The following is a 13524-nucleotide window of genomic DNA, read 5'->3' as shown; positions in this document are numbered from 1 at the left end:
GAACCCGAAGCGGGTCGGGTTCGGGTCCGAAAAATCAACCCGTTTGCAAAAACGGGTCGGTTTGACCCGAACCCGAATAGTGCCGGAACAGTTCTTAGTTCGACACGAACCCGACCCGTGACCCGAAATTGACAGGTCTAATATATAATATGTAATGGGTACCTAAATCACAGCATATTTCAGGAGATCCATTTACATTGATGCATTGAAGCGGGTCGGGTTCGGGTCCGAAAAATCAACCCGTTTGCAAAAACGGGTCGGTTTGACCCGAACCCGAATAGTGCCGGAACAGTTCTTAGTTCGACCCGAACCCGACCCGTGACCCGAAATTGACAGGTCTAATATATAATATGTAATGGGTACCTAAATCACAGCATATTTCAGGAGATCCATTTACATTGATGCATTCTTTTTGGATAAAAAAATTCCTACATTTTGCAAAGGTTTGAAGTCAATCAATTATTAATTGGAAGAACGTATAGAGGGATCTTCTACCTTTCAAGGTTCTCTAACTTATAGGTAGTGTTATCTCCACCTCTTGATCATCCTCCTCTTCCTACAAGTAATATACATACAATATATGATAGCAATAGTATTACAAAATAAGAAACTTTAAATATAAAAAATATACAAAATCATTACTATCAACCTTCGCTTAAGATTGTAGTGTGAACGAACCCAGTTTGAGCTGCATATGAAAGCTTGAACTATCTCAATACCCAACTTGGAACGATAGGAGTCAAGAACAGTCTCTCCTATAGGAAAACTATGATAACCAACCTCTCTTTCCATGTACGAAAAGAAAGTTTCTCTAAGTTGAAGTACCACACTAAGCATGATATATGTTGAGTTCCAACGGGTTGGGCAATCAATTATAAGTTTTTATGTTTGAAGATGCAACTACAACACAACTTATGAAAACTTTATCAACCTACCTCAGAAAAATTTATGAAACTAACTGATCTATGGTTTTTATCAATATCTTGTTTATGCATATATACATGCAAGCCTGCATTGAGGAAAGACGAATTAATAATAATTGGACTATAAATCAAAGAGTATTTACTTAAGTGTGAACGCATTACAATATGAATTAGAATTATTTAATATTTTAGAATGCTACTGAATAATACTTTGTAGAAGAACTACATGTAATTAGGAGATATCCAAAGTCATAGCTTTATAGTAGAGGGATTTTCAAGCGAATCAACTTAAAAATTATGAATGCAAGCCACTAGAGAAAAAGAAGAAGAAGAGTTTTAGGGTATAACTTAATGTTACATCCTAGAATATTCACGGTAGTAAATAAATATAAACTTTAGCATCTTAGCTTTGTACGAAAATCCAACACCCAATCAGATAAAAGAATAGGGTGTAGCGTTCATAAGAGACACCCGAGTTTTTATGTGGAAACTCCCTGAAAAAGGGAAAAAAAACTAATGGGCCTAGCCCAGTTTTAATGAATCTACTAGTGTTTGCAGTCAATTACAAATGAGGCCCTTCCTTGAGAGAAGGCCTTGGTTTGATGTAGCAAATTTGCATCACATAAAGTACATTACATGGTGGGAATTGGATGAATCAATATTGACATGTTCGTCTAGTCAGAATGACCATAGTCAGCGAGCGATGGAAGTTAGAAAGGCCGTAGTCTAGTGACGGTGGTATGAAAGACTGTAGTCGTGGGTGACGGAGGTTGGAAAGACTGTAATCTAGTGACAGAGGTCTGAAGGACTATAGTTAGCGGCAATGGTGGTCAAAAAGATCATTGTTTAATGATGAAGATCAGTAGAACAATTGTCGGTTGGCGACGATGGTTAGAAAGATTATGGTCTAATGATGGAGGTCGGTAGGACCGTAGTCTAGTGATGGATGTCAGAAGGAGCGTAGTCGGTCGTGACAATGGATAGAAAGACCATTGTTTGGCTATAGATGTTGAAATTATAGTTATCTGGTGATGGAGGTCGGAAGGATCATAATCAATAGATGATGAAGGTTAGAAAGATCATTGTCTGACGATAGAAGTCGGAAGGACTATAGTAAGTAGGTGACGGAGGTCGAAAAGACCATTGTCTAGCGACAAAGGTTGGAAGGATCGTAGTCTAGAGACGGAGGTCAGTTGGCGAGCAATAATGGTCAGAAATACTATTGTCTGGCAACAAAGGTTAGAAGTATTCTAGTCGGCGGTCGACAATGGTTAGAAAAATTGTTACCTGGCGATGGAGGTCGGAAGGACCGTACTGGGTGGGTGACGGAGGTCGAAAGGACCATACTCGGTGGGCGACGGAGGTCAGAATGAACGTAATCAGCGGGTGACAATGGTTAAAAAACCATTGTCTAGCGACAGAGGTTGGAAGAATTGTAATCTAGCGGCGGAGGTCAGAAGGACCGTAGTCGACATGCGATGAAGGTCGAAAAGACTATTGTTTGGTGATGGAGTTCATAAAGTGATAGGCGACGAAGGTCGAAAAGACTATTATCTGACGATGAAGGTTATAAGGTCCGTAGTATGGGGATAGAGGTAGGAAGTATGGTTGCCTGGCAATGTAGGTCAGAAAAATCATAGTTGCAGGAGACGGGGGTCGGAAAGATTGTAGTCTAGTAACAGAGGTCAGAAGGACCTTAGTTGATGGGAGACAGAGGTCAAAAAGACCATATTCTGGTGATAGAGGTTAGAAGGATCATAGTAGGTAGGTGACAGAGGTTGGAAAGACTGTAGTTTGCGAACAACTGTGGTTAGAAAGATCGTTTTCTGTGGTCGGATGAAAGTCTGGTGTCAGTCGGTGGTCAAGTGTAAGTCCAACAGTAATTGTGATGCGGAGCATTTTAAGTCTAAAGTGTCCCTTAGAATATCTTATGTAGTTTGTTATAAGTTTTCTAGAATCTTCTAGGATTCTCTAGTTTTTCCTTACTTTTGCATTATATATAGGGAATGTGTAAGAGGAGAAAGGCATTGAATGAAATATACATCCCTTTGGAGCTTGTGAAGCTCTCTTCTCTTCTTCCCTGGATTGGGAATCCTAAAATCCTTCTTGCAGGTATCATCTTCCGACGATCCACTACATCAGTTAGTATCAGAGCCTGGAGCTTGCGAAGAACGATGTATTGCAGAAGGTCGGCTGTCGACGATGATCGAAGCCGCAAATAAGATTGGCGGTCGACGACGATCGACGCCAAGGAAGGTGGGCTGTCGACGATGCTCGAAGCCGGATCGCCTTCTATCAAGCTCAATCGAAGAAGTCGCTCGATCAGGTAGATAGAAATCTTGATCGGATTCGCGAAACCCTTTGGTCAATAAGGAGGATGAGGATGTCGTCGGCAACCATACCGAGGCATTCTTCTTCTTCGTTATCCTCGTCCGCTCCTCGCAAACGCTATCATTCCCGCCATTCTTCCACCGTCATTGACGACTACCCCCCGCTCGAGCTTCCGCTCAAATGGCGCGATCCCCCTCCGTTCCAACATCTTCCGTCTCCCAATTCCTCTCGTCCACGCGAGATAGACGCTGATCGCGACCAGAGCAGTTCTGCAGTACGCGAGAGGCAATGGATCGCTGATAACAACCTGAGCAATGAGCTGAAGCCGTTCCAACAAATCTCTTCCGTTGCTGATTTCGAATCCGTCGCCGCAGCCGCATCCTCCATCGCCACACCTCCCGCAACTCCTTGCACTCCTCAAAATCCCACGGCCTTTGCGGAATCGTCTTTGTCCTGCAACAAAAAGACCACTCCAAGTTCAAAAGAAAGGGCGATGATCTCTTCGTTAAGCCCAGTCCGGCCTTCCTCCGAACTGCATCTTCTCTCTCACTCCCCCTTGGTCCCGTGATGATGAAATTTCCTTTAATTATTTGATCTGTTTTAGGCGTTCGAGTGATGATGAAATGAGATGCAACAAGCCAGTGGTGATATCCTGCAAGAAGCAGCAGAGAGAAGTTGCTACTGTTCATAACATTGTTAACAAGCAGATTGATAAGACCTTTACTTTTGATAAGGTCTTTGGTCCATCATCACTTCAAATTGATTTGTTTCAGCAAGCAGTCTTCCCTTCTGTGAGCGAAGTTTTTGAGCATTTTAGCTGTGATATTTTTGCATACAGCCAGATAGGTATTGGAAAAACATACAGCATGGAAGGAGGCACAGCTAATGCAAAGAATGGAGAATTTCAAAATGACGTTGGTGTTATTCTGAGGTTTGTTCGTCAAATCTGTGATAAGCTTGAGAGTCACAATTCTCACTATAGTATGAAAGTTTCATTTCTAGAGCCATATAATGAGGAGATAGTCGATCTTCTGGCACTTAAAGAATTAAAGCTCTTAGAGGATAAATTCAAGAAGCAGATAGCTGTTTTTGAAGATGGAGAAATCCTCTAAGGAAATTCAATATAAAGGCTAAACAAAGTGCAAGGCAACGGCAAAAAGTGGACATGCATATGAGGAGCACGCAACAATTTAGAGAGCTTTTAGCCCAGATGAAGTTTCCAGAGTCCTGCATGAGACTAGGTTCTCCAAACGACGGGTCCTCTTCTGCGATGGAGCTTTTGGATGAGGTGTTGCCCACAGTTTTTTATTTAATGCAAACCTGTGAGGAGTTTGGACGCTGGCAATGTGCAAATGCTTGATATGAAGTCCGCTGACAAAGCCTATCCAATGCCATGCTCACAAGGTGTTCGATGTAATGTCGCTAATGACTTCGGGCAATTGAGTGTTGACAATTTCCTTGCTGAGAGTGATTTAATATTTCAGGACAAGGCAATACAGAAGACATTGGATGGTCATCCTCTCGGGAAGACAACATCTATCTCCCACATCAGCCACTTTCAAGTGATGCTTCCCGCATCACAAGCTTGGCAGATGGGTGTTCCTTTTCCTATTCTAAGGTTTATTGCATTCCAAAATGATTTAATTAGGACAAGAGAAGCATTGGATCCGCGATGCAAAGTATTCGACCTAGGTGGATTGATTATAAATTTTACATCTTCCTCCCTCTCTACAACAAGCCTCGACGGGGTCGAGCTCTTTTGACGCAAGGGGAGAATGATGCGGAGCATTTTAAGTCTAAAGTGTCCCTTAGAATATCTTATGTAGTTTGTTATAAGTTTTCTAGAATCTTCTAGGATTCTCTAGTTTTTCCTTACTTTTGCATTATATATAGGGAATGTGTAAGAGGAGAAAGGCATTGAATGAAATATACATCCCTTTGGAGCTTGTGAAGCTCTCTTCTCTTCTTCCCTGGATTGGAAATCCTAAAATCCTTCTTGCAGGTATCATCTTCCGACGATCCACTACATCAAATTGGAAGCCGGGTGGAAGTCTGGCTTTAGTTGATTTTTGGGAAAAAGTCTAGAATCAAATGGTGGCTGGGCAGAAGTTTGGCGTCAGTCGATGGCCGAGTGAAAGTCTGACATTAGTCCGACGATGGTCTATGGTCCAATAGTGGTCGAGGAGTCTGGTGGCAAAAGAATTCTAGTTTTTTTATCTTCTTTCTGTTCCCCTCTCCCTTGCTTTTCTCCCCTTTTCATGAGGAATGAGATATCCATTTATAATTTTATGAGAGTGGCATGGCCAGCAAATAGGATGAAAATCAAGGGTATGTTGAGAGTTATTTGAATGGACGATCAATATTGATCTCCTTGATTGTGGCCTGTTTACTGGACATTTAAATCTCTTAGTAATATCAAAATTCAATGATCTTAGGCTTGTCGGATTCGTCTCGTCGAGCCGCTTGATTCGACTATAAGCATGTCATGTTTGGGAATCGTTTGGTCATCCAATTTATGGCTTGAACTTTCTATATGTCCTTTGGGTCTTCAATTTGAACCCATTTTGGCTCGGATTGAGTTGAATTTTGTGTCGTTGGGTTCATATTTTCGAGACGTTCAGTTCAACTATAAGTTTGCTAAAATAAGAGTTCATATGGATTTGAATTTAATTTCGAAAGTTTTCAACTTGATTTTACCTTGAGATTCATACCCAATCAAGATAAATTTTTTTTATACTTGTGTGTTTTTTTTTTACAATCTGCATATTGTTATGTTATTTTAAGAGTTGTATTTTTTATTTCATATATTGAAAGATAATTACAGTTCCTAATTTGTGGCTATACTCATTAGAAAAGTACTAAAATGCTTTAATTTTCTGAAAATGTTTGCTAGTAACTTCATAATCTGATAAAAAATACATTGGTATTTTCTAATAGATTTTAGTCCACCGAAATTCATTTCTTCTGAGATATTTACCAATGAATGTAAATTATTTGAAAATTCAACATTCCAACAAAATAGAGCCAATTTCTAATAGTTTTTCCATATAGAGAGAGAGAGAGACTATGGATTAACTTTAAAATTTTGAACACATCCCCTTATAGAGAGGAGTCATAAAAAGGTTGAAGAAGAAAGTCAAACATACGAGAGGAGTCCTCTCAATTTAGGTGAAGCTATGCTATAAGCTGCTTATTCATTCAATCATCCATCATTAAAGTACTGTAATCTCATTTATCAGCATATTTCTACCCATAGATGAGATAGTACCCTTTTGACCAATTCCTCTACAATTAGGAAATTTTCATTTATGACCCATTTTACTATTAAAATTATAAAAAGTCCTATTATTCTTTATCCTTCTGCATCCTTCTTTAAAACATACAAATTCAAAATATGTAGAGTCGAGAGAAAAGTTCTTCAGTAACTTGTCTCTATTGCAGAAGTATCGTATTGCACATCTCTTCTTGAGTAAACAAAGCATTTGATTCATATTGCATGATTTGGGAGGCTTTTTAAGATGAAGAATATATAAAATTGGACAATTCCAATTCATAAAATTTAAAATTTAGTATTTATTATTAAAAAAATTATTTAAAATATTATATTTTAATATTTTTTATTTTAATAATTAAAAATATAAAAAAATTATATACATATCAGTGAGTTCTTATGTATTTATATATCTGACACTTAAATTCTTATAGTTCTTATGTATTTATATATCTGACACTTAAATTCTTATAGGAGGGTTTATGTACCATTACAAGAAAATCGCGTGTTATCGTCGGCCAAAATCAGCCGAAAATTTGATTTTTTAGCGAATTTTCAGCAAACTTCAGCCGAAGATAATTCGTGCGTCGGAAATTTTACTCTGGCCGAAATTTTCGCCGGAAACATTTTCAGGGGGCTTACTGGTCGAAAAAAGGAAGCAGAAACATCATTTACCTATTATACGTTCCGGCATTTTATCCGCCGGAATTTATATCATATAATTCTTATGAATTTACATGTCTAATGTCTATATTTTGATATTCATTAATATAATACATTGGTGTTATATTATTACATCAAAATTTATACATGAAAAGGTTTTGTCCCATTTTTTTTTAAAAAAATACTATTAGTAGTATGTTTATGTAATTTGAAATTTTAAGTGGTATATACAAGTAATATATAGGTGTATGATATGTAAATTTATAAAAATTTTATACTATGTATGTAAACCCCCCATCTTTATTTTTATTTAATACAGCAAACTAATATCTAAATCATTTATTAATAAAATACTCATATTAATTTATCTAAAATGAAATACATCTTTTCCAGCATAAGTTTTGATGAAAAATAGATGTAAAATTTTAGGTGATTAATATGTAAATAGATTAAAAAAATGATATTTATATAAATCCCCTCAAAATATAACCAAATTGAAACTTTCTTAAATCATTAAAGTATCTAAGCCATAACTAATTCCAAAGTACAAAACTAAAATCAAAATATAAAATTTAAACCTTTAAAATAAGCCAAAAAAAAAATCAAAGAATTTGGACCATAGTCAACCTATGAATCATTTTTGTATGTACTCTAAAAGATATTAGCATATTGCACTGCCGGGGTATTTTTGCAAAAAAGAAATCCAAGCAAACTTGCCCAAGTAATTGCGTATATTACAAGGAGCGAATGAGCTAGATCTCCTTATAAAACAAAGTATAAATTCCCTCACATCCCACCATCCCCAGGCCTGCCACCAAGACTCTCCATTTCCTTTCAAATCTCCTCTCCCCTTCTCTCCCTCCTCTTGATCTTCCCATTCTCTCTATTTCCAAGTTTTAATCTCTCTCTCTCTCTCTACACCAAGTCAAATTCAATGAAGCCACATCAAGTAGAACAATTAAATAATCAAAACAACCAATTCCACCTCCTTCAATCCCCCAAACTCTTCTTCAACTCCATCTCCTTTCTCCCCAAGCTCCTCACTTTCTTCCTCATCTTCGGCTTTGGCCTCGCCGTCGGCATAACCTCCACCTCCTACCTCAAATCCATCCCCTTCCCCTTCCAATCCATCCAACTCCAACCCCCCATCCTTCCCTCTCCTCATCCATCACCACCTTACCAACCGACATCCCACCCCACACGACTACACCACCTCCTGCCCCTCTTTCCCCTCCCCCTCCACCTCCCCCTCCAAGTCCTCCAAAAGGTCTCAATGGATTCATTGAACCGAACGAAATTGAGCACGACATGACAGACGAGGAGCTTCTATGGAGAGCTTCCTTGGTGCCCAAAACCAGCTCTTTTCCTTACAATCGCCTGCCTAAGATTGCATTCATGTTCTTGACGAGGGGGCCTCTCCCCTTTATTCCCCTATGGGAAAAGTTCTTCCAAGGACACCATGGCTTGTATTCAATCTACGTTCATGCCGATCCTTCACACAACGAGTCCGTACCGGTGGAGTCAGTCTTCCATGGCCGACGAATTCCAAGCAAGGTTGGTTTCTTCATACTTCTTTTCTCTGTATTTTCAAATCTTCTTGTCTCTTTAATCAACTTTTTTATTTGAATAGAATAATAAAATAACAAGTTTAGAATCAGTATTTAAATGCTTAAAATTGGAAAATAATATATTTAAATTGTTAAGATAAACTTAATTCATGCTATTATCGTTTTATTTTTATTCTTATTTTTAATATTTTTTTATTATTGTTAAGATAAAATAAGATTTTGTTTATTTTCTTTTGCATTCACATCCAAGTATTACATACGCGGAATTCTTCCTGATGCAGTAAGCGCCACATTGCTCATTCATACGGTTCGGCTACCCGGCTAAAAGGAATATTCTTAATTTTATAACTGACTAGGGGCGTAAACCAGTAGAGATTATTACGTCCTAAGTTTCGACATAGAGAATGATTCGATTTTGTGATTGTGAATAAAGAAGGCTCAACAAACACGTAGGAGTGAATATACAGTTCAAACGCACTGGTGAATAGTAACTGTCATTTTACTGTAATTTTATCATTCAAAGTCACAAAAACGAACAGTTCGCTATGTCCAGACTTCGTACGTAGCGGAGCCAAATTTTAGTCATTTCTATCTTTTTTATTATAACAGCTTCAGCTTTTTTTCTAAGAGTTCCAGCCAAGCTATTTATTATAAAATAAAAAAATAAATATGATTTAAATTATTATTATAACAAATTAAATAATAATAAAAAATATAAGAAAATAATAAAATATTACTTAATATAAGATAATGAGATATAATTTTTAAAAATTTTGTAATTAAAATCCAAAAATTCTTATATAGTTTAAGTATATTTTATGATAATATTTTTTAAATGAATGAACTTGCGAGCTAACGATTCGACTCAGGGCTGGCTTAAGTTTGGCTCATGAGTTCGTCATGAGTTATTTTTGAAGCGGAGCTTGAGCAAGCTCAAGAGTTAACTTGACTCACTTACCTCCCTAACATTGACCTCAAAATTTGCTAGATGGGCTGGGCATGTTTATAAGTATGTAAAAAGCAATTATAAATTTGTAAAATTGGTAAATTATTATTATTATTATTATTATTATATGTTTTGGTGAAGTTAATAGGCGGAGAAATTTAAATGAAATTAAATTTTTAATATATTTAGGAAAGCATGTGGCCTTTTGAGTTTTTCTGGCTATGAAAATTTCACTTCTGACCAGCTTTGAAAAGTCCAATTGCTTCGCATTGGACCAAGTCTTTTCTGGCTGCTTCTGGTGTTAAAGCAGAGGAAAAATTGGAACATTAATTAACAAGAAAACTGTCTTATTGGATTAAAGAGACATTTAAAAAATAATATATGATTTAATTAATAAGTTGAGATAATTGTTGTCTTATAAATAAAAAAAGTGGTTTTATAAATTGTCTTCTCAATTTTAATATCCCTAGTAAAACGAAGCCTTTTTTTATTTTTTTTTAATTAGCTGATTGCTATCTCTTGAGCTCTCTTCTCTTTTCTTTCTTGATGGGGTCAAGATATTGTAGTTGAGCACTAATGGTCGGGTAATGATGTTTGTGATCGGACAAGCATTCGAACAATGGTTAGATCATAGTCAATTAATGGTGGTTGAAAGATTATTGTCAAACATCAATAGCCAAATGACTGTAGTCGAGATGTTGTATTCGAGTAAATGCGATTAAGAGTTTGTAGTAAGACAATGATGGTCAGAAAATCATAGTTGAGCAACAACAATTAAAAGATTATATTCCAACAAAAGTGTTTATTAGACAATAATCGGGTGATAGGAGTCAAGAAATAGGCAACAATAGACGAGAATCATACTTATGAGATCATAATAGGATGACGATTATCGAGAGATTATAATCCGGAAACAGTAGTCGATCAAGAGATCATAATCAGGCGATTGTTGTTTAGCTACAATGATCCAATGGCTGCGGTCATGCGACGACAAATTCATATAAGTATCAATAAGTTGAAATATAATTAGGTGTCACTAGGGAGGAAGGTGAGAGAAACAATAGAAGATTATGTAATTATTAATTGGTACAAGGTTGTGGCTAACCATCCCGTAATACATAGATTTTGGTATACTTAATAAGAAATTAAGGCATTTTTTTATATATTAAATGCATAAATTCTATTTTTTTTTTTTGGCATATAGGTCAACTAAGTCAAATTCATACACACGTCATATATATAAAATACAAATTCAAGACCTCTTAGTTGGTAATCAAAGCTCTCAACCAACAGATGAGGATAAGTTGCATAAATTCTAATAATTTGAATCTCAAATGTCTAAATTTCTCTATTAAAAATTATTTTGAATTTTCTTTTATTTTAAAATAATAAATAATAAATTATCAATGATTTGACTCAAATTCATAATGCCAAAAAAAAAAAAAAGCTTCTTCGATCGTTGCACAATTTTTTCCTTTCCAATTCAAATAAATTGCTAATTGACAAGAGTTCCATGCGCATTATGCAGGTAGTGAAATGGGGAGCACTGAACATGATGGAAGCAGAACGCCGTCTCCTCGCAAACGCCCTCCTCGACTTCTCCAACGAACGATTCATCCTCCTCTCCGAATCCTGCGTCCCTCTCTTCAACTTCCCCACCGTCTACTCCTACCTCCTCAACTCCACCACCTCCTTCGTCGAATCCTACGACAACCCCGCTCCCAACTGCCGCGGCCGCTACAACCCCCATATGTTCCCAACCGTCCCCGTCTCCGGCTGGCGCAAAGGCTCCCAATGGTTCGAACTCAGCCGCCAGCTCGCCGTCCAAGTCATCGCCGACGACCGCTTCTTCCCCGTCTTCCGGCGCTTTTGCCACCCTCCCTGCTACGTCGACGAGCATTACCTGCCCACTATGGTGAGCATGAGCTTTGGCGAGCTGAATGCGAATCGGAGTCTTACGTGGGTGGATTGGTCGCATGGAGGGGCTCATCCGGCGAGGTTTATTCGTCCGGCGGTGACGCCGGAGCTGTTGCGGTGGATGAGGGGGGGTTCAAGTTGCATGTATAATGGGAGGAATACGACCGTTTGCTTTCTTTTTGCGAGGAAGTTTCACCCGAGTTCGTTGACGAGGTTGTTGACCTTTGCTCCTAAGGTCTTGGGTTTTGGCAGGCGGTAGTTTTCTTTTATGGTTAATTATTTAATTTTTGAAAAAAAAATCATATAAGATAGGATAGGCTACAAAGTTTGTAAATTCAAAGGCTTTGATTTGGGACAAATTTTTTTTATTTTGTAAAGCTATTTTTTAGTATAAAAATATCTTAAAGAGAGAAAAAGCTTTGATTTGAAATTGTCCCAAATGAAGCAGATGGTTCTCTTATTGCTTCTTAAAATAATTTTTTAGTATAAAAATTTTTATACTAAAAGATTACTCTAAAAAACAGTAAGAAAGTTTTCCCAAATGAAGCCTTAAATTAGTAACAAAAATGTTAACACAAATGTCAATACAAATTCAATAATTTGAAAATTCATCTTGATACAAAATGTCTAATGCTATATTTACATAATTTTTTTTCCTTTTTGGAAGGGGTTGGTGAATACATGTATCTGTATACACATGCAATAGGCAATGAAAAGTAAATATGTATTTGAGATTATTTTCCCTTGTGGATTAAAAAAATTGGAAAATAATAAAGAAGAAATATCGGGTCATTATTTAAATTTAATGAGGATGTTTATTGGTTCGGGATCAGCGATTGCCTTCTTTTTGCTTTGTTTTATCAGGGAATTTGATTATTCATTTTATGTATGGGCTAAGGAGAAGCAAAAAAAGACTCAACACCATAATTTGACTCAGTGATTCCCACGACACATCTCCTCTAATGGAAAAATTATTTTTTGATGACACCGGATGCGGATGGCATTCGAAGACCAATCATAATGCGCCACGTCACTTTTTTACTCAGTATCGGTGCTCAGTACCATTGTATACCATGTAATGTGGCGTGTTTTAGTTGATCTCTGGACCGTCCGGAGTCCGCACATAATAATTTGTCCCCCCAAAGGGGAAATTATTTTGTGAATTCACCAGACTGCCTGAAGGCGAATCAGGATGTGTAACGTCATCCAGTACAAAATAAAAAAGTGATATTGCGCGTCCTGATTCACCTTCAAACGACTTCCGAAAACTGCACAGAATAATTTCTCCCCCCAAAGATATGAAAGTTGACCGAGCTCTCGACCTCCAACAAGCTTCTATTTTGTTATATATGCTAACTTCTCTAAATTTCCGATTTTTCTCTCCATAAATTTTTTTTTGCTTTTACATTTTTTTTATATTTATTTCTTGATCTTTTTTTCATAGCTTCAATTTATATTTCGCGTTTATTTATGTTTAATTTATATTTCGCGTTTATTTATGTTTAATAAATTGTATTCATATGTTACTATTTACTAATTAAGTTTTAAATATATCAAATAAAATTTATTTTTAGAGTAGTGACATTGGTATGATTACAAGAAAATAGTTAATATTTAATCATATTATATGAAATTGATAATTTAATGATATTGGATCTATAATAAATTCTAGCTTAATAAAAAATATTAACATTAGAAATTTTTAATGAAATTAAAATTCTCATTTTTATAGTATTCTATAATGATGGTGGGTAACCTTTTGATGATATTATTGGCTGTAGAAGACTAGGTATCTCTAGCTTATTTTAAAAGAAAATTATAGAGTTTATGGTAGAATAGTAAGCGATTTTATGGATGTATCTATATTCTATAAGATTGCTAAGATTAGTTCTGTTTGAGCTAATT

At 36.6% G+C, this 13524-nt stretch overlaps 1 protein-coding gene across 1 annotated transcript; it reads left to right on the top strand.

The window, feature by feature from the left end:
• Positions 1 to 8447: 8447 nt before the first annotated feature.
• On the top strand, positions 8448 to 11918 carry LOC110111756 (glycosyltransferase BC10; the record flags this gene model as incomplete). The annotated part of the gene is given in 2 exon segments (XM_020843757.2): positions 8448 to 8742; positions 11231 to 11918. Coding segments are annotated over 2 exon segments (943 nt in total), but the record flags the coding sequence as incomplete, so codon positions are not given.
• Between the last annotated feature and the right edge of the window lie 1606 nt (positions 11919 to 13524).

This window comes from Dendrobium catenatum, unplaced genomic scaffold, assembly GCF_001605985.2.
Source record: "Dendrobium catenatum unplaced genomic scaffold, ASM160598v2 fragScaff_scaffold_901, whole genome shotgun sequence".
Taxonomy (NCBI): domain Eukaryota; kingdom Viridiplantae; phylum Streptophyta; class Magnoliopsida; order Asparagales; family Orchidaceae; genus Dendrobium; species Dendrobium catenatum.
The sequence above is the reverse complement of the archived record's forward strand: the minus strand, read 5'-3'. Positions and strand labels throughout refer to the sequence as shown.